Source organism: Amblyomma maculatum, chromosome 8 (assembly GCF_055883805.1).
Source record: "Amblyomma maculatum isolate TAMU_Amacu chromosome 8, ASM5588380v1, whole genome shotgun sequence".
Lineage (NCBI taxonomy): Eukaryota > Metazoa > Arthropoda > Arachnida > Ixodida > Ixodidae > Amblyomma > Amblyomma maculatum.
The window spans coordinates 100938907-100960965 of record NC_139351.1 but is presented as its reverse complement, the minus strand read 5'-3'; the positions used below and the strand labels follow the sequence as shown (position 1 = coordinate 100960965).

At 46.0% G+C, this 22059-nt stretch overlaps 1 protein-coding gene and 1 long non-coding RNA gene across 2 annotated transcripts in view; both read left to right on the top strand.

Annotated features, from left to right (window-relative positions):
• Nucleotides 1-4561, top strand: part of LOC146181992 (uncharacterized) — a 40393-nt gene extending 35832 nt beyond the window's left edge. The window contains exon 4 of the long non-coding RNA XR_014700031.1: nt 4454-4561. This is a non-coding gene — a long non-coding RNA (uncharacterized LOC146181992). The remainder of the gene's footprint in view (nt 1-4453) is intronic.
• Nucleotides 1-22059, top strand: part of LOC146181991 (uncharacterized) — a 105521-nt gene that overhangs the window by 52621 nt on the left and 30841 nt on the right. The window contains exon 2 of the mRNA XM_084576992.1: nt 15658-15920. Within this exon, the coding sequence (XP_084433118.1) occupies nt 15723-15920 (198 nt within the window). The 5' untranslated portion in view covers nt 15658-15722. The remainder of the gene's footprint in view (nt 1-15657; nt 15921-22059) is intronic.

Below are 22059 nucleotides of genomic sequence, written 5' to 3'. Positions count from 1 at the left end.
AATCAGACACTGCATCGACTGCCTTCGTGTGGTGTGAGCGGAAGGAAGCGCTGGTGTGTGTGTGGCCTTCCCTTTGTCGTGGTTCTTTTTCGCGCTGGCATCCATGCATCCTCTCCCGGTTTCGCATCCGTGTGCAGGACTCTTTAATACAGCAACGCTGAGCCCCAAGCAAGCTTGTATTCGCCGACCACTGCCATCACTTTGTTTCATTTCCACATTCCAAGCAAATTCGCCCGCTTAATAAATGCTTGTCGCTTAATTTCGCTCGTAGTCTTTTTACGCTGTCTGGCGCGGACGTGGGTCGAGCAGTTGATGCGCTAGCGAAACTCCTCGTACTGACGAGGCCAAATTCGGGGTGCCTCTTTCACGTATACATAAAGAAGGGAGCCTCCTTGATAAGCTGGTTTTTCCCGCTGCAGACGCGGAAGACTGTCCTATTAGAGAAAGAGCGCTCTTCTTCCTCGATTTTGTGTGCTCAAGCCACCGCACGCCAGTCTTGGCTTTGACATATATACGTTGCCAACATGGCTTTAGTCGATGCATGGCTCCTTTTGTATATTGTCTCGTAACTGCATTCTGATCCAAGCAGCACCGACAACCTCGTGATTTATTGTATACACTACATGTGCATGAATTGTGCCGCCATTTTCAATAATGAATGTCGCATAAAGAAAGCGAAATGTGTCGAGTGTAAATTTTCCCACTGGGAAGCATGTCGGTGACTGGAGTAAATGGATCACGGGAATGCTGAATTTTAATAATATATGGTTTAAGGGGAAAAAAAGGCGCAGTGTCTGTGACATTCGTTTTCTATGGACACCAGAACCGCGCCGTAAAGGAAGGGAAGGAAGTTGGTATGAAAGCGGAAGGAGAGCAAGAGATAGGGCTGCGGAGTAATTTGGAGATCTTTAAGGTGCACTGACATCGCCACTTCGGCAGTTGTGGATGACTAGTATAGTTGTTGTGGCTGTAGGAAGAAAGAAAAGAAAATGCACGGGCCTGCTACTGGCTCTGTAACTGAGTCACCGCCGCTGCCTCGTGCTGACAGAAGAGAAAATAGACAAGGAACAAAAAAAGAAGAGGGAGAGAAAGACGCGCGCCGCGACAACAGCCGTCGTCCACCACCACCGAAGTGGTGGCGGGTGCATAACGGCCTATAACAGATAAAAATCAGTGGCTGGCTAGCCCCCGCCGCAAGCGACGTTGACCTACAGTCCCAGCACCGGAACTCCCACCCTTCACCACCTACTTCCCCGAGTATAGTGCGCGATGCGACAGCTAGCCAATGCCCAAGTCGGACTCAGTGCGGGAAGTGGCCAAAGATGCAGCTTTGTAGCGCAGGGTCATTCGAGAATAGCAGGACCCTACACCGGACAAGTCAACCTCAATGCGCTGTGCAAAGCACTTATTGCAGAATGCAGTGAGGTGTGCGTAATTTTGACTGCACACCGGTATAGAGAGGTCCCAATAATGAAGGCAAAAATGCGGAGCCGCAAGGGAGAAGCATGGGGCAGGTGGGTCATTGCACAAAGCGCAAAACCATTGCCCTATGCGCGAATGGGATCGCAAGGAGGAGAAAAGTCAGCGGCTCGGTTGTTTGGCTCGGAGCGAACCTTTCAACTTTGGAGCTTGGCGTGCACGTCTTTCAAAATGTCCAAAAGCTCCGAGGTGGTCCGGACGAGTCCAATCGGTCGGGGTGGACGGGCACAGGAGGAAATGCAATTAAAAGCGCGCTGTTGCGATCTCTTCGTATAGAGTCTGAATAGGAGAAAGAGCGTTGACCCTTCCCCTCTGAGAGCAGGTTGGTGGGGCAGGCGGCCACGTGTTTGTTTTCCGTACATTTGTCGTTAGTGGTGCGTCTCCATGATAGCTTCTTATCGATGATGGGGCTAAGGTACTGGACGTCACGAGTATATTATTTAGCGCAAAGCGGCAGGGCGACAGGACGAACACGTGGTGCTACTGACAACTAATTTATTGGGACAGAGCGAGGCATATAAATATACAACAGGCCTGCGCAACCGCAACCTAGCAAGGAACTTTGAAAGCCGCGCTTACAATCAGTGCAGACGCGATAGGAAGTTCATCTCGGCATTATACAAAACGATTGACATTTGACTTACACAATTCTGACCCTCTTTGCCGATATGGTAAGCTTCCAAGGTTTAGTGAGCAGTTTTTTGATAACTCCTACCGAGGATTGATAGCCCAACAATTAACTATCTTAAAGTATACTCCCTAATATATTTGATTTGTGTAGGGGAGCGCCTCGGATGATTAGAGATAGGGGTGAGCGCGAGACACATACGGCAATGGAACGCCATAGCGACAGTCTTTTCCGGTGAAATGGAGTGACCTATTTCATTTTTATTTATTTCGCAAATACTGCTGGCCTGTGTTACAGGTCTTCGGAAGGAGCGGAGTACAGACATAACAATAAAACGAGAAGTATACTGCAACTGTAGCAAGCGAACAGAGTCAAAACCAAAACACAATAGTATAAGGAGTACAAAGACCGAGACCTGACAGCAAGATCGAACTTGGCAACGAACGAAATCATAGAACTTGGCCCAAGACACACGGATGCATGTGAGGCTTTCTTTATCGGAAATAGGTGGAATGAGGTTTTTAGATAATGCTCTCCAACTCTGCAAATCAGATTTATTGTCTAAAGGTAATACCACTAAATTAGAAAAATTGTCTTGATTACTAATTAGTTAATTGCAAAACAAAACATTGCCTATGGTGCACCAGATGGCTGGCAGCTGTATGCAAGTGGTTTTTCTGGCCTATCTCAAATGTTTCATTTTTTAACCTTTGGCTAAAGTTAGCTTGGACACCCTGTATATATATATATATATATATATATATATATATATATATATATATATATATATATATATTCTTTTCCCAAATCCTCAGGGGTAGCATACAGACGTCCAAAAAATATGCAAAATTACGTCGACACTAAAGTAAATAAACCACCTCGCGCAAGTTGCTTATACCTTGTGGCAACTGGCAAAACGCGATGTCAATTGTGCACATGCAGACAACAAAACAGGCTAACAGCACACATTCCACTTTCAAGCATGACAATAAAGAAAACCTTAACTGCGACTCGGGCTACGTTGTATACCTGCTGGAATGTGGCCACTGCCAGTTGCAATCCATATATGTCAAACACACTCCCTTCAAAATCAGATTCAATAACCACCGCGCACACACCAAGTCAATACATAACCTTCCTTTATCCAAATACACTTATCAAACAGATCATGAATTTACTCTGCTACTTCATGAGTAACTTCATGATCAAACAGATCATGAAGTTACTCTGCTAAAAAGCAACTTCAGAACTATATATATATATATATATATATTTAGAGACTAGATATAAAGACTAGATTATAAAGTGGGGAGGAGGAGGACGAGGCACCCATGATAGTTTTGATATTTCAGCACATACATTTATAATGCATGGAAAATAAAAATGGATATAAAGAGACCATGAAAACCTGCAGCCAGAAGTTTTGCCGTAGTATTGTCGAAGGCAGGGCCGAAATCGAAATATCAGTATATCTACACTCCTCTCTCCTTGCCGGATTCTGTTATGTTTGCCCTCTGCAACCGCGTTTTGTGTTCACAGCTGCTAGCCGATGAGGAGAGGGCCGTCATCGGAGGGGACACCGGTCTTAGGCATCCGCGTGCCTCTGAGTTCACAAAAAGAGTCCCCTCCAGCCTAACCAAACGACAAGGCTACACTCGTTGAGACGTCCACCCTTCTTTAGCTGCTTTCCCGCCCAGGCACCCTGCAGGCAGAGACGCCGCTTCATCCATCCTAAACGCCCTCATAGCCCGAGGGCTCAGGAGGATCGTTTTCCCACTTCCGCAGTCATCGATTCCCGTGCCGAAAGAACGTCAAACAACTCGGGAGATTCGCTTCTGCGTCGAAGTCTCCTTTCGCGCACCCTCTCCTACCGTCCACACAAGTTGCGGCTGCCATAAGACACCGCACTGTTCTAGAGGCAACAGCAGAAGCGGCCACGGTGGCAGTGGCGCAGAGTGAAGAAGGGGAGAGGGGAAACTCGCCGCCCGATGATTATCAATACAGCGAGCAGTCCTTGTGTTCATCTAGCAACCCTCGCTCAGCGAAGCGCACCCGCATTCTTCCCTTTCTCAAGAACTCGCGTACTTGGTCGTCAGAGCGCGCTGCGGCTCAACCCTGGCGGAGAGCCTGTAACTAAGTGCACACAAGAAGGTGGCGGAGCGGCAACCCAGCGAAAGGAGGGAATGTTTCGAGCGGCTCAGTTGCCGCTCCCATTGGGTACAGCGGGCGCCGAGGCTTTCTTTCCACTCTCCCGCGCCTTCACCACCGCCCCCTCGCGGTGTGTCTTTCGTTCTCGTCGCTGTGGCAGCGTGGCCTCTCCTTCCCAACATGGCGGCGCCGTTGCAGCTCGCTCGCAGACGACACACTCGCGGACGGAGTTGGCTACAGTGGCGGTCCCGCCCACCGGAGGCCGGAATCCAATGGCGTGCCGCCGGCAAGCCTTGTGCGACAGGGAATTGGCGCCCCGCCCCGATGATCAAAAGTGTTGCCTCCGTTGTAGCAGGACGAAGCGCCGCGCGCCCGAAGGTGAGTGGCACCATGGATTGCTACGGACTCTGCGGCGACGGATACAGAGCGCGCTGATTTGTGTCCCTGCACCCAACCCGGCTAGATTCAGATGAACTGATACGGGTAACTATAATGCGATGGCCTTGGGGAACGCTATAGTCAGCGTCACTCAGTGGGCTTATGCTTCGCCGAATTTCATGTTTTTTTTTTCATTGCAGTGATGAAATTATGCCTATTATCTACCTATTGTCCAGATCACTGACTGCAAATGCGTATCATATGTCGCATAAGCTAATAGTTTTGCGTGGTACGGAGGTGTAACGCTCCCAGAGCTTGTGTGTGGTCGTCCAGCCAGAAAGCAGCGTGGAATCCGTTTTGAACCGATTAACATACAGTACGAAGTCTCATAAGAAAATCGCAGACGTTGAGTTCGAAATTTCTAAACCACAGGTGTAGGCAGACTAATTCAAGCACCTTAAGAGATACACTTTCAGAAAAACAAGGATCTAGCAAAAGTCAATGGCTGTATTCAGGAGTCGGGAAAAACGAAAGCTGCTGACCAAGAAGGAATTACTTAGTCAATGGGGCAAGTATAACTCGCTTTATTTCTGGATGGTATTTTAACTTTTTTCGTCGCCTGTGTCAGTTCTAGATTCTTTTCACCTACAGGTGACAGAAATTGTGCGAAGCTGCTAACAACCATCGCATGTGCACAGTGGCGTAGCCAGAAATATTTTTCAGGGGATTATCCTTCTCCGACGCCGCAGATTGGAGAAAAATTGGCGAAATGAAAGGACCGAAAGGGGGAGAGGGAGGGGTTGATGTGGCTTTTTCCGGTTACGCTCCAGCGTGTGTTCTCATTCACGGGAGAACAATATTCCTCGAATCAGTCTTCTCTGTGTTTATGAAGAGGGAAATAAGCAAACGTTAGATCGCGGGTGCGACCAGCCACAGAGATGATTTGTTTGGTTTGGTTTATAGGGCTTAACGTCGCAAAGCCATTCAAGCTATGAGAGGCGCCGTAATGGATAGCTGCGAAAATTTCGACTACCTGTATAGTTCCTTAACGTGCACTGACATCGCACAGCACACGGGCGTCTTGGTGCTCGCCTACATCGAAAAGCGGCCGCCGCAGCCGGTATCCGATCCCGCCTGCTTGGATTCAGCAGTCAAGCTCTACTGCATACCACTGATCCACCGCGGCGGGCCATGTCATAAAGAGGAAAATGGTGTGAAATAGTACCAGTTGCACTGCCACGTGAAAGGCAAAGTTGGTAAGCACGCAGGAACGTTTTTCAGTTAGAACAGCTTTTAGATATTAGAGGGCAATCGTTAATACTGCGCTGTATCCATGGTGTTAGGTATATAAAACAGAGAAAAGAACGCAAGCCACTGAACTAAGCTCTCCGCACTTTGAATTCAGTGAGGTAAATTGCCATTGACTTTATAGGCCGCTGATGGAAATGATAATTGCAGTTTAATGAAGTAAATTTGTGTTTTTTTTCTTCCTTGCGTGTTGGTAGTAAGTAGCGTATATAATATATGAGTAAGCATCACTTCCCTCAGGAATAATGTTGTGCCACAAAAGGGTATAATTGAAGCAAGTCGTTATATCCATAACAAATAACTTCTGTATAACTGTATTAGTGTTTTTTGCACGTGATATTTGCTCAGCCTCTGAATTGTGTAATGGTGTCAAGTATACTCTTGAATTACTGTGCAGAGTAAATAAATTGAAGACCATAGAGCTGCTGCTCTCACAACAGGTGGGCAGTATGTATTGTCACGTGGGGGTGACAAGGTCGATGACACAAATGAAGAGTCGGTGATTGCGCTGAAGAAACTCTTTACTGGGCTGACTTGCGCCCACAAAAGAACTAAGCAACTAGGCGGCGATAGCAACAAACGTGCTCGTCGATCGTCGAACAAAGAATGCTCGTCACACTCGTCAACGCTCAATTTAAAGGCTGCTCAGAGTAATCTAGATAACGTCGCAAACTGCTACTAGCACAACCTGGAATATTGTAGAAACATACGCAAGTGATCGGAATCTTCGAGACAGATCTCGGCCCATCTTTCGCGACAAAGAAAATGATAACGCGTCGTATCGCGACAACAAGCATGAACAAACACGGGATACAGAATTGATACGCGTGCCACGATCACAGTAATAAGCCCGCATGCCGGCGGCTGTTAAAAACAACAAATACAGTTTTGAGCGTAACAGATGGGCAGCATGGTGTTCGGTCTATAGAGAAAAGAACGCAAGCCGCTGGACTAAGCTCTCCGCACTTTTATTTCAGTGAAGTAAATTGTCATTGACTTTACAGGCCAATGGAAATGACAATTGCAGTTTAATGAAGTAAAGTTGCTTTTTTTCATCCTTGCGTCTTGGTAGTAAGTAGCGTATATAATATATAAGAGTAAGCATCACTTCCTAGAGGAATAATGTTGTTCCACAAAAGAGTATCATTGAATGCAAATCGTTATATCCATAACAAAAACCTTCTGTATAACTGCATCAGTGTTTTTTGCACGTGATATTCGCTCAGCTTTTGAATTGTGTAATGGTGTCAAGGTACTCTTGAATTACTGTGCAGAGTAAATAAATTGAAGACCATATAGCTGCTGCTCTCAAAACAGATGGGCAGTATGTATAAATGCCTTCGTTCTGCCGTGTTTCACCTTTACTGTAGTCACACACTGATCGTTGGAGCCGATTACAGTGCCATATATATATATATATATATATATATATATATATATATATATATATATATATATATATATATATAACTACATTATAGCATGCAGCGCGTAGAGCTCCATTTCATTTCTTTGCAAATCAAATTTGACGTCGTTAATAAAGAATCCGAATCGAAGGAAAGTATTTGCGTGTTTGAACAGTCGCACTGTTTGTATGAAAAAAAAAAGCATTTGCATGGTCAATGGTTACCCGTAAGGCAATCATGCGCCTTAATATTTAACGGCCCTGGCCCATTGAAGTAGCCCGGGAATCGCTTTCAGAGCGTAAACTGTATACCTACTATTCAGGATGAAGCAGGATGTCGTTATACGTTGCATAAAGAGCCTTGACCTTTGTACTCAAACCCTTCCCTTCCCTGGAATGTGACACATGCTCTGCATTTCTAATAAATCAAGTTACATATTAAGAGTATATAGATTTCCACCGAAAATTGAGACAGATTCTGCTTCACCCTCCCCTCTTAAAAAACAAATATATATACATATAACGCAGAATGAAAGGTCGGTGTTAGAGGCGCAACCGCGTCTACTGCATGATAAGACAGAGCTTGAGCTCACCCTAATTCAAGCAATGCAGAACCATTGCCCAATAGACCTTTCGCTCGTATAATTAAGTTCGAGCCATGCTTAAACCCTCAGCATTTTTTAGTGGCAAGTGGCGGTGAAAGCTGGTTAAAGATGGTTGCCTGCCTGCCCATGCACAATTTCTGAAGCAGCTCACCCGAAGTCGGTTCAGTCGTTCAGTCATGTCCCACTCTTCGTGACCCTATATGGACCATATCACGCCACGCTTTCCGGTCTCTCACTATCTTTCTAACATCACATAACTTCATCTGCAGCGTCTCGAGGATGCCATCTAACCATCGCGTTCGCTACCCCTTATCCGGTGACCCTCAACCTTTCCCAACATCAAATCTTTCTCCAGCGATTCCTCTCTTCTCATCAGATGACCAAAGTAGCTGAGCTTTAACTTTAGAATCTGACCCTCCAATGAGCAGTCAGGGTTTATGTCGACAATATCGACTGATTTGATCTTCTGGTAGTCCAGGGAACTCCCAAGAGTCTCCGCCAGCCCCACAATTCAAACGCGTCAATTCTTCGGCGGTCAGCCTTCTTCACAGTCCAACTCTCACATCCATACATCGCAACTGGAAAGACAATAGCACGAGTTATACGGATCTTGGTTGGCAGTGTAATGTCTCTGCTCTTTACTAGGCGGTCAAAGCAAGCCATGGCTCTTTCCCATAAGCCGGCGTCTCCTTATTTCATGGCTGCAGTCTCCTTCCGGGGTAATCTTGGAGTCCTTGAAGAGAAAATCTGTCACAGCTTCCACTTCTTGTCCCTTGATGCTCCAGGACTTGATAGGGCAAGACGCCATGATCCTGGTTTTTTTATTGTTCAGTTTAATTTCCTGCCAAGAAAACCCTATGGACAGTCAGTCACCCGAAGTAAACGCGTCTAAATTCAGAGGTCCACAGCCAACACTATGGGTGCCTGCATGCATGACACTATACACGCATCATCATACATGCTGTGCGATCCTCAGGGGCCACTGTTATTAAGCTGACGTATCCAAATTTCTCCAGCGCATATATTTTTGTTTCACTATACTCGCTAGCAATGGCTGAGGCTCGTTGAAGCTATATAGTACATCATATTAAAGAAGCGTAAACCAGCTCAAAACACGGAGCGAAGAACGAACACGACACACAACGTGTTAACAACTAAAGATTATTCCACCAGGGAACAAACTACCGGAACGGGAAATAAAGCAAGAACAAGACATGATAGATAACCCGCTTTAAAAATGGAATCATTATTCGCAAGTCAAAAAGAGGTGATTGCTGTCTCGAGCTGTTTGACGGACGGCGTCCTGTCGCAACTCTGACCCTGAATGCTGAATAATCAGTGATTTGAAAACTGCCCACAATTTCTTGGTTCGCATTTCTTCATCCCGCTCGTGTGGTGCATGAAAAGGCGTGCAAGGGTTTGAGGGACAGTTCTGGCAGTGGATATACAGCTGCATATATATATTCACAGGTAGCAATCGATATCGGTACCACAGAAAGAGCTGCGCCTGCATTCTACACTGCTTTCTCAATATGAAAGCATAGCTGATGAATGTGAAATTCCCCATATTTCATTGCACATCGTTTGAGCACACTTCTGTTTGTATACCAACATGCTATCTATGCCAGAATAACAGAGCAATATCTTTCACATATATATATATATATATATATATATATATATATATATATATATATATATATATATATATATATATATATATATATATATATATATATATATATATATATATATATATATATATATATATATGCGATAGGTACTGGGATCGAGACCCATTACTCCACCATCTTCTACCCAGTACCTCCGTACCACTTAAACCGAGTGCCTCCACCACTTGTACCTAGTACCTCCGTACCACTTAAACCGAGTGCCTCCACCACTTGTACCCAGTACCTCCGCCACACGAAACAGGCGGCACTTCCACTCCCACTCCCTTCTTCGTCCAACTACCACCGAGTTCCTCATCTTCATTATTCATATGGGCTTTAACATTTGCCCCCTTTCGCAAACGAAGCCCTCCTGGCGAGTCAGGTGTGGTCACGTGAGTGGCACTTCTTCAAACGGGCGACATGTGTAACCTCAGTTTTTGCTGAACGTCGTCCACTGGCGGTAAGGCGTGCAATCCGGTAGTTAAGTTTACCGAGTCGTTCTAAGATCACTTATGGTCCAGTGTAGCGTGCCAGCATTTTCTGGTGTAAGCCGTGCTTTCTCATTGATTTCCAAAGCCAGACTAGGTCACCGGGGAAGTAGATGATCTGGAGATGGTGGTCGTCATAGCGAGCTTTCGATCGCTCTTGTGTTGCCATTATATAGTCCTGTCTGGCTACTCGCCGCGCTTCTTCGGCCAAGCAAAGAGTTTTGGCTATATGCACGCCTCCTCTTCAGTGGAAAATGGGAGGATGGTGTCGAGGGGAGCGGGCGTATACAGGAGGAAGAATGGACTGTATCCTGTGGTCTCATGCCTAGCAGTTTTGAAGGCGTATGTGATGAACGGAAGAACACAGTCACAGTTTTTGTGTTCCGATGCGACGTACATTGAAAGCATATTCGTGAGAGTTCTGTTAGTGCGTTCAGTTAATCCATTTGTCTGAGGAAGGGGTCGAATGTCTGAAATCAGATGCACATAAACGGAGAAGTTCTTCAATTACATCGACAGTAAACTGGCGACCTCTGTCGCTAACTACAACTCTCGGGGGACCATGTTGCAAGATGACTTAATGCAGCATAAAAAGCGAAACTTGGTATCTGTAGCGGCGGCAATAGCGGTTGTCTGCAGTAGCGAGTAAGATGGTCCACACATACAACAATCTGACGATTGCCCCCTTGAGACTTTGGAAAAGGACCCAAAAGGTCGACTCTGACTTTCTCAAAAGGAGCCTTGGGCGGCGCCATAGGGTGAAGCATTCCGGGTGCAATACTCTGGCACTGGGGACAGCTGGCAACATACTGGTCAATCGTGTGGTGCATCCGTGCCCAGTAGAATCGCTCCTGAGTGCGGTGCAAAGTTCTCGAAGATCCCATGTGTCCCGAGGCTGGATCATCATGCATGACGCGTAAAATAGAAAAACGGAGGCTTTCAGGTATTACCAGAAGGAACCAATGGCCAGTGTCTGAGTAAACTTCCTTGTATAGCAGCCCATCACGGAGGCAAAACTTGCTATTCGAGGATGGGTCCTGAGCAGCATTCAAGAACGGCTACAGGTTCATGGTCGTTGTGTTACTCGGTTCGAAAGGTGTGAGTATCGGGAAATTTCAGACATAAAACAGCAACGTATACGTGGCCGAAGTTGCCCGCGTCGCATTCCGTCGTGGCAAGTGGCAACCGGGAGAGGCAGTCCGCATCTGCGTGCCGTCGGCCACTTTTGTATGAAATGATGTAGTCGTATTCTTGCAAACGAAGTGCCCAGCGGGCCAGGCGACCAGACGGGTCACGGAGATTGAGTAGCCAGCAGAGTGAATGGTGATCGGTTACTTACTACTACAAAAGGCCGTCCGTACAGGTAGCAGCGAGACCGCTGCACGGCGAAAACAACCGCGAGACATTCCTGCTCGGTGATGGCGCTCAGTCTTGCTGAGAGTCGGACTGACGTAAGCAATCACATGTTCACGGTCGTCATAGCGCTGAACGAGGACAGCAACGAGGCCTAGCCACTTGCGTCCGTATGTACTTCAGTTGGAGCAGAAGGGTTAAAGTGCCGTAGATACGATGTTAGGAGGAAATTCAGTTGTCGGAAAGATGAGTCGCATTCAGATGTCCACTGGAATGGAGCGTCTTTATGTAGCAGGCACGTGAACGGGTAGGCGACATCTGCAAAGGTAGGGATGAAGCGTCAGAAATATGAGCAAAGGCCAAGAAAACTGCGGAGCTCCTTCACATTCCGAGGTTGCTGAAACGCGGCAATGGAGCTACGGTCTTCTGGAGATCAGGCCGGACGCCATCACCATTAAAGAGGTGACCAAGCACCAACGCCTGTCGCTCACCGAAACGGCACTTTTTTGAATTGAGAACAAGTCCAGCTTGGCGCAGGAATCCAACACGAGCACTAGGCTGTCGTTGTGCTCTTTGAATGTCCGGCCAAAGATGACTACGTCGTCTTAGATAGCACATACAGACCTCCCATTTCAGAACACGTAGCATAGAATCCATGAATCTTTCAAATGTTGCAGGCGCATTGCACAAGACGAAAGGCATAACATTAAATCCAAACAGTCCATCGGAAGTGATGAAGGCCGTCTTCTCCTTACCTGCTGGGTGCATTGGGATTTGCCAGCACCCTGACCGCAGGTCGACAAATCAAGATATATGATGCAGAATATAAGCAGTCAAAGGCGTCATCAATGCGGGGAAGCGGGTAGACATTCCTTTTAGTGACTGAGTTCAAGCGGCGGTAATCTACACAAAATCACCATGTGCCATCTTTCTTGCGCGCAAGAATTACTGGAGCCGCCCAGGGACTGCACGATTCTTGAATGACACCCTGGTCCAACATTTCATGTGCTCGCTCATTGATGACCTTGCGCTCAGAAGACGCCACACGAATCACGATACGGTTTTTGGTGAATTGGATGTGCATCACCGGTGTCAATTCGATGATTGGTGCGAGGCCCGGGAGGAGCGTGAACTGATGGGCTTCGAGGAGTAAAAAACGGATGAATATTTCGACAGCAGATATTCCAAAGCATCGCGCTCTGTGGCTTTCAGAGAATTACTAATTATACCACGCAGTTGAGCATTCACTTGGGATGGTGCGACATTCCACTGAGGTGCGTCCGTAACCAAAGCCACTGATATTGACATGTCTGAACTGTAACAGGCAAGCTTCATTCTATAGCTGCTAAAAGAACTGGCTGCGTGGATCAATTATTAGTCCACAATCGCGTGCAGCCTTTGGTTACCGACACCAAACAATTAGGAACCAGGAGAGATTTCTTCGCGCAGTTCTAATAGTTAGGTGTCACGGTCGCATCAAACGTTTCGATCGCAATACGAGGACACGAAACCGGAATGTACTGCATAGACATCGGAAGCACAACAGTATCGTCGCACACGCACACGCACAGCACATCTTCACAAACAAGAGGTTCCTCGAAGAATTCAGGTGGTAGGCAGCCGTCTGTCTAAGTAAGAGGCCCTAACTAAAGTGGCCGCTATGAACCCTCACATCATGGAGGTACTGAATTCTTCAGCCTCCTTTTTCCACCTGCAGTGTTCGAATTCGAAAGATGAACAATGGAGCTATAGAGGAAGTGTTTTTTTCACTGGGCTTTAGTATGCAATCCCCGAGTAAAGCTTTTGCATTTTTCAGCTTTTAAGCTCTATGTCAACTGTTGACATGCTAAGACAGTTTTACCTCTTCCTCAGCAATACCTTTCTTCTATGTTAGTTCGCCTTATAAGCTTTATCATCTCATCCGTTAGCATTTTTCCCCGCTGTGTTGGTTATGCAAATAACGATAGCACGTTCATCAGCTCATCGCGAGCTGCGCTGTTTCTGCTTTGCAAAATTTGTTCGAGGTCGTGTATATCCGAAAATGAAGAAGGAGCAGATCAAAGCAAGGTTATTCTGGAGAATATAGAATATATATTTAGGGAACGGGAATATAGAGATAGCATATACGATTCGAAATGAGGATCTCCTGACGAAAAGCTGCAGGTGACGGGCTTGCATGTGCAACTTCTCCCGGCACCTTCGTGCTTTTTGCCCTGCCATAATCACGTTGTCTCGTTGTTCCACTACGCCACTTTTTTAGATCGCCGTGTCGTGAACTGCGGAGCCCTCTGTTTCTTTTCAATCGGTATAGGGTTATGACTTTTTGATTTAGACCGAAAAGGGAATAAACGTGCCGCGAATTCAGTTTTCGAAATTCGTTTTTTTGCAACAACAATAAAAAAGAAACATTAGTATTCTCTACATGCAATCGATAGCTATAACAAATTGGTACGAAGCACACCAGGCCTTAAGACTAGTGAAGGCTGGTCATGTGCCGATTGTTTTGTTGGTTATGCAGCCAAGTTGTGTGATTTGTTTCGCTATATATATATATATATATATATATATATATATATATATATATATATATATATATATATATATATATATATATATATATATATATATATATATATATGGCTCACACGCCTGTGAAGACGGTACAGCAAGCACCACATAGTAGCCGACAGTCATGAGGTTGCCCACTTCTGTTGAATAGTGCAAGCAAAAACGATGTAAAATAAGTGACTCCGAAATTATTGGTATTACGGCAAACGTTTGCAGACAGAAACTGGAATCCGCCAGCATCGAGAGTCGACTCTTCGTCGGCAACGCTCCGCTTTGTCGAACGGGAAAAACAATCCCTACGATCGCTCCTTTAGTCAACGTAACCCCCCTGGCCAATCATCAAATAGGATACCTTCACGCGTAAGGCCTCCATAATATAACGTGCATTTTACTATCGTAAGTAATAACGGACGTAAACTACTTTCGAGAGAGGTGTTTTCAGCTCGGCCTTTTCTATAGTATGTCGCTGCTATCTATAACGAATATACAATTTTAGAGCATACAGCTATTAGCATACAGGCATGCTAATAGCTCACTTTATCATCTGAACCTCTTGGTGGTGCCGGCATTGTGTTCTTTTTTCTGAAAACTTACCACATTAGGAAATAAATCGCATCCTCGGCACATGTTAATTCGGCATATCCTAAGGGTAACTGCAGTGGATTGTAAGATAAGGCAGTCGGAGCATAAGGGGCCGCATGAAGTTAGGTTGGCGGATGAAATTAGAAACACTGCGGGGTTAAGGTCGCCGCAATTGTATTATAAGGCCGCCGATAATTGTGTGCATGTTTGCTCTCATCCGTTCGTCAATACATTTTTGTGGCGGAACGTCTGGATCATATTTTCAATGAAGTGAAATATTATTATTATTTTAAATATAATATGTTTGTTTGACCTACGACGAAACCTTCTGTTTGGATTCGATCTTTCTTTGTGAACACCGATTCCCTCCCGGCAGTGCAAGAGTTTCAAAGAACTACACCCGGAGGAAAAATTTAGGATGAGCCATCCATGAACGTTTCCCACTGAAGTAACAATGGCAACAAGGTTTTTAACTCCCTGCTTGTCTTGGCTATATATCAAACTGAGTCTATAAGGCAGATTTTATTACAAGAAAACTTTCGTGAGGTAGACACAAAAGCATGCCTTATTGAACGTGATTGAAAAAAAAAAATTATTTAGGTTGCTCGTTTACGGTCAATATGACTTGTTTCGTGCTTAGTGGCAGCCGCCATTTGTGTTCTTGATTGCAAATCCATGCATGTATACGCCAAACATTGATCAACCTAACTAGACGTTTACCCTTGCCGCCATATTCGCCTGGTGGATAAAACACTCTTCAGGGGCATAATATTATGACAAGCCGAAGATGCATACGTGGGCCCGGGAGGAGGCCTGCGGCCTCGGCGGCCGCCTTTCGACGGAGGCGAAAAGCAAGGCGCCCGTGTGCTGTGCGATGTCAGTGCACGTTAAAGAACCCCAGGTGGTCAGAATTTCCGGAGTCCTCCACTACGGTGTCTCTCATAGCCTGAGTTGCTTTGGGACGTTAAACCCCATAAACCAACCAAACCAACCAACCAACCAATCAGAGGCATGCAGTGGCACCTCGACGTTTTCCCTCTAGGTGGTTTCGAGGGACTCCATGCTTCGGCGGACGCAGCTTGAGCGACGCCCTGCGGTCGTGACGCAATGAGCGGCGGTGGCGGCGGCGTGCCCAGTCCCAGCACCACATCCTCGACCGCCGCCCGGAGACCCAAGTGCGCGCGCTGCCGCAACCACGGCGTCATCTCGTGGCTCAAGGGGCACAAGCGCCAGTGCCGATTCAAGGACTGCGCCTGCGCCAAGTGTAACCTCATCGCCGAAAGGCAGCGCATCATGGCCGCCCAGGTGAGCGCCCTCTCCTTGGGGCTCGCATGAGCCGTATCGGACACATACATCAAGTGAAACACTGCCAAAGCTACAGCTCTTGTTTGCGCTCTCCGCATCCGCGATGAAAAATAGTGCCTGCTCTTGACTAGAGGAAATAATAGTTGCTGTGTCTGCAAGCTTAATACATCTTACATTTGCCACGAACTTCATAAGGAGCACCTTTTTTTAGGGTGAAAGGATCGGATTCGGTGAATTTGTATGTTTTTTTATGTCGTTTTCGTTCGTGTCGCGTTTTCGCTGCCCCGCAACCTTGCCAGCTGTGCCACTAGATGGCGCTGGCTGTGCCCTTCGCGCTGCGCATCTCTTTTTGAAAAAATGGTTCTCCAGTGCGCATTTTTTCTATAAAATCCGCACTGCGAAGGTACCTAGGCATGCGAAGCAAGTTATTGCAAACGTGTATGCTCGGAATAGAGCCCGTTTCCGCAGAAACCACTCGGCCACAAAACGAGCGCGTAGTGATACGCCTCCTTTTTTTTTTCTTGCGCACTACTTGCGTAGCTTTCGCTGCGTTGCACCTGATGTATGAAACGAAGTATAGGTGTAGAGTGGTCGTGAAACAGCAGAAAGTTTCACTGCATATGGCAGGAAGGGCAGCTTTCACGAGAAATAACAGGTTTTTCAACGACTCCCTTTTGTTTGCAGCCTGCCGCTGAGGCTCGGTGGGTATAGGGAACCAAAGCTGGAGTTTGCTCCGCGACGCCAGCGCTCGGTTTCCAGCGGAGCGGAGAGGAACTACAAAACCTACGCGCATCCGCGCCCGCGCAGCGTGCTGCTGTCTGCGGAGTCTGCGTAGCCCGCTCGCTCGGGAGCGCGTGCTACAGGCAGCCGCACGTGCACGCGGAGCGGAAGAAGGAGAGTGAGGACGAGGGGGGATGGTCGTGCGTCTGTGCGCGCGAAGCTGGCGCTCTTTGCCAGTGGTGTTTCTTATTTTTGCTTTTTTCTGTGCCCCGGCTGAAATAGAGGCTGGCTGGAGGCCCGCTTTTTATCGGTGCTTTTGAAAGTGAGAAATTATGATTAATTTATCGCCGCGGACATTGTTTTCAAAGAGCGCTTCTTGGCAGGCTCAGACAAAAAAACAACAACAACAACATGAACGCGAATTCTGTACTCGAAGGCAGAGGCAAGCGACAGGTATTTTGAAGGACTTGAGGTGGCACCTCTTGATGTCACTTCCATGTTGTTCAGAGAATGAAGGGTCCAGCCTTCTCGTTGAGAATTGATACGCGTGTACACAGCGACGAGTTCTCCGGGCGCTGGTTGGGGAGTTTCCTTTCCATTTGTGACTGCTCACTTGAAAGGGGCCTATTAAACTCTTTGGGGACAGACGTTTTAGGCGATGCTGCCGGCACCGTGGTGCCTGTTTTCTTCGCGTTTAGGACGCGTTCCTTACAAAGGCACAAAGCATGCCGCTTTGTATACCCTTTGGTTCCTGCTGACCGCGGTCAGGGGGAGTTCGCTGCTGTGGCGCTGCCATCCGAAATCAATGACTTATCTACCTTTAACGATGAGAGGTTTCTTAACGACCTGGATCACTGACGAGAAGCCGAGGCATGCCATTTTTTCGGCAGTTTCCTCTCTCCCCGAGACGAAGAAGGAGGAAATGCCTGACGACTTTTCATGCAGGCGGGGACATCTCTCCAAGTAAACCTTTGTTTTCTTAATTCCACAGCTACGCTGTGCAATCCCTAGTTCAGTTATCTCTAGCGAATGTGCAGTTTTGAGCTCCCGAAGCAGGATCGCGTATGAGGATAGAACGATTAAGGTATGTGTTTTCCCTTTATAAGCGCCGAGTGATGGCATTAATGACATATATCTGTTTCTTGAGGCCGACTTGGTTCCGCGATGGCTGCTGCGGCACCGCCAGTTGCAAATAAAGGTGCGAGATACCTAAAAAAAAAAACTGACAACCATCGTTTCAACACGAAAGGGAGAAGAGAGAAAAACACTTTCACGAGTTTTGCGAAAAAGCGCGCCGTCACTTTTTCATTCCAGTTTTTTTTTTCTTGCCCCCTTTTGTTAGAGCGTGACGGCGGCCACAATGCGGCCGGAGGAGAAGAGAAACAACCGAGCGCGCGCGCGCAAACACGTGCTGGAAAGCAGCGCGGAGCAGACGACAGCATGCTTTTCTATGAGGCGGGGAGCAGACGACGCGGCCGGGCTGCGCGTAGATTTTGACGTGGTCTCCATGGAGGGCGCTGACGCACAGAGCGGCGCAGCGCCCCCTGGCCCAGGTTTTCTCCCCTATAGGGTGTTGGTCTCGTCACCTCGAGAACGCGGGTTCGAATCCTGGCCGCGGTGGCCGCTTTTCTATAGAGGCGGAGAAAGCAAGGCATCTTATAGGCGTAAACTTATGTAAAGAGCAACAGAAACAACACAATAAGACAAGAGAGACAGGATATTGCCCTTTCCTGTCTCTCTTGTCTTATTGTGTTGTTTCTGTTCCACTTTACATAAGCTTACGGGCATGAACCATACATGGCAAATTTACTTTTAAAAAGGAATTAAATTAAATTACATTACTAATTACTTCGCTGAAAATCGCAGAAAGTAATAAATTACAGTACTCATTACTGCTCGCCAAAAGTAATGAAATTACTTTACAATTACTTCGACTGAGTAATTCAATTACTTTGAAATTACTTTCTAGTTTCCATAAATGCGCAAACTAAGTAAAGTTATTAAACAAAACAACTTGTTCTCCAGTGTATTCTAGTTGACTATAGTTCTGCTCAATTCTGTCACCTTTTGCCAATCCGTTACGCTGGCTTCGGATTGCAGCACGTCGTTCCTGCTTTCGCGCGCTCTACTTTGTTGTCTATTGAAGAAGTGATGGCGCACTTTAGTAAAAGTAATTTCGAGAGGAATTAATTATTTTGCTGCGAAATTACTACCAAAAAGTAATTCACTACATTACTAAATTACCAAGCCGAAAAAGTAATTCATTACATTACAAATTACCGGAAAAGTATTTAAATTACAGTAATTTCATTACTGTAATTCAATTACTGCCATGTCTGGCATGCACCAACTAGCCCCGCAACACATTTTACGGGAGTACATCTTACAGGCCTTTGCATCGGGCGAGGAGGTTGTCGAAACGCCTCCTCTTTGGACTGTTGCAAACCGGTTCTGCTGCCGCCTCCAGCGTGTTGACTTCATGCGCACACAACAGCCCAGCGAGCAATATGGTGGCGCCTAGGAGGCCCTCGTTGCAAAGGTCTATAGGTATAGTCTACGATTCCAGAGCCCTCCACTAAGGCTCCCTCATAGCTTGATCGAGTCGCCTTGGGGCGTTAAAGCCAGTAAGCCATAAGGCAACCCTTTTCTTTGAAATGTAGCCCTGGTATACTGGAAATTACAAGTTTTAAGAACGAGGCAGCTTACCTCATGCATAATGTGAGCACAGTGAATGGAGGTGGCAAGCGCTATATTGAAAGCTGGTGGGGAACGTCTAACGTCACAGATCAGACGCGTGTGATCTGAAGCCGCGGCCTTTGCGCTCTACAGATCCGCGAGGGATAACGTCTTATTTTCTGCTTGCTGAGGTCAATTACCAACTTGGCTAGCCCCTTTCACTTCTTAAGTTGACTTCCACCTGTCTTCAAATCAGCGTGAAAGCGCGAATACCGAGGCTGGAGAAGAATCTTCCCTTTTTCTTTTTTCATTTTTTTCAGCTGCATAGCAAGGCTGCAGGCTATCTGCAGCACAGTGAGGAAGACGAGAACGCAGACGTGAGGTGAACGACTGCGCGGGCAAAAACGACATTTTATTTGTGGAAAATGTGTGCCTCACTTCAGCCAACAACAGGCAACTCAGAAGACTGAAATCTGCGCAACTCTGCTTTCACACGATGTCGGAAAATTTTAGAAAGTAACTGACTTTAGAGTTTTTTATCCCCGGGAATAAATAGCTAATTAACATTTCTCATTTTTATTTTAGGTTTTACGTTGTATTCGCAGCATTGCAGCTCGTCCTCCAAAGAGTCAGTATAGCTGGAAAAAAAAATTCTTAAAAAATGTGGCACGCGTCACAAGTCCCACAGACGTCAGTCAGCCTGATAGGTGGATACACATCGGAAGATAACGTGTGTGACGTAGATCTCGGCCTCCACTTATTTCCCTCGTTTCGAGATCTATAGTGGCCCATATATACGGACTGTGAAGCGTGCTGCGCTAAACGAATGAAGCGCATCTCAATTTTTCCCACCTGCGAAAGTAGGGGCGATTCCAGGGTGACATATATATGTAAATTAACACCTTGTGCGAATAGAGGATGTGTGGAAGACAGGGATATTGTTAGAAGGACCGAAGTACTTGCCCGTGGAGATGATTGTATACGGTTCTCTTCAAATGCACTTTATTTAAATCTCGTCGTTTAATTCCCAAGTAGATGGCCCTATATAGAGGCGGGATTGGGGTGGTTCTCCTTTCGTGAAGCTGGCCTCCTCAGTCAGCAAATTCTTAGTGAATGCTGAGCAAACAAGTTGATTAGAAAATTGACGGTAAATTATTTTCTTTTATTATTTATTATTAGTACCACAAATGCCCCTATTGTGGGGCATCACATGAGAGATGGGCATAATATATATGTACTAGTGAAAGGCTGATTCAATGGCAGTCTTGACGCCGTTTGCGTCTGAGTGGTGGACAGCATTGGCAGGCAGATTACCCCAGTACCGAGCGGTCTTCGCTAAGAAGGAACAGTTTGTGCTGGAAGTGGATATACGGCTTTTGGTGCGGCTTGGCTATCGATGACGTGATAAGATTGCTGCTGAAACATTTACATGTGGTAGAATTTGTGAAGAAGACAAAGTCCGAATATCTCTTTGTAAGATTTGTTAGCGCGTAATTTAAGTGCAGTGACACTGCTACTATAGTAGCAGTCAGAGAAAATAACCCTGGATGCGCATTTCTAAGAAATGAGATTGATGGAGGGTACCAGAGTGAGCATGCGTACTCTGTTTTATGTCTGATGTATGTTAGATGAGTTAATGCTTTCTCCGATGAAAAATTTAGTCGTAGGTTTCGACGGAGGCAAACAAGAGTGCGATTGACTTGATCAATAATGGTCATTATGTACTCAGGCCAAGTGTATTGAGTGTGACGCCAAGGTACTTGTTAGACTGAAAAAGTGATATTCGCGAGGCAAAAAGGAAGTAATGATATCTGAAAGTTTTACAGGTGCTGAAAAGAGAGCAGTAACGTTTTGTTAGTGGCCAAGAACATTGACCTTGCATCTATCGTCGTCAAATTTCAATTACTTTATAGAACATCTTGTATAACACGGGAGTCAGATATGCTATTAATGGGGCGGTAAATTCCGCAGTCGTCTGCGAATAAGCGAATGTTAGAAGATATGTTACTAGGCAAACCAAATGTAAGTTAAAAAGGGCAACGGTCCAAGTACTGTGCCTTAGAGAACCTGCATATATATAGGACTGGAGAGCAAGACGAGGAGAGGTAGTTAGCATACACAATTTGTTTTCAGTTAGTAAGTAAATTAGATCTCCAGTTTGATACAAGGGCATTAGTGTAATCTTGAAAGTTTAAGTATAATATTCGTTGGTGCGGAACATTATCGAAGGCGGCCTTTTCCAAAATCTGAGAGCGTCTACTGGTACGTTCAAGTGTATGCATAGACCTTATGCCATACATAAATGAACCTAGTTGAGTATCGCATGAGATGAATTTGCGAGAGCCATATTGGCTATACGATTAAAATAAATTAAAAATTTATACACGTACCAAAATATTACGAAGTGAGAGAACAGCACGTGTGCCATTATCTTTGAGCAAAAACTTCTAAGTGAAATGGACAGCTTGCACACAAAGTTGAAGGATCTTTTTTCTTGCCCACCTTGCGATCTGTCGGTACCACTCGTGTCAATAAATGCTGAAAAATATGGCATAGAAATGCACTTTTTATTACCTTAGTGTTATACTATCAACAAGTTTAGTGATTCGATAGTTTTCTAGATTCCGGAAGGAATAAAACTTATGTGGGACATGACTGTGCGGTTGATGAGAATCTGGCAAATTTCAAACTGCTTATTTTCTGTCTGAATACACAGCAAATTACGCGGTTAAGTTTTTCGGCT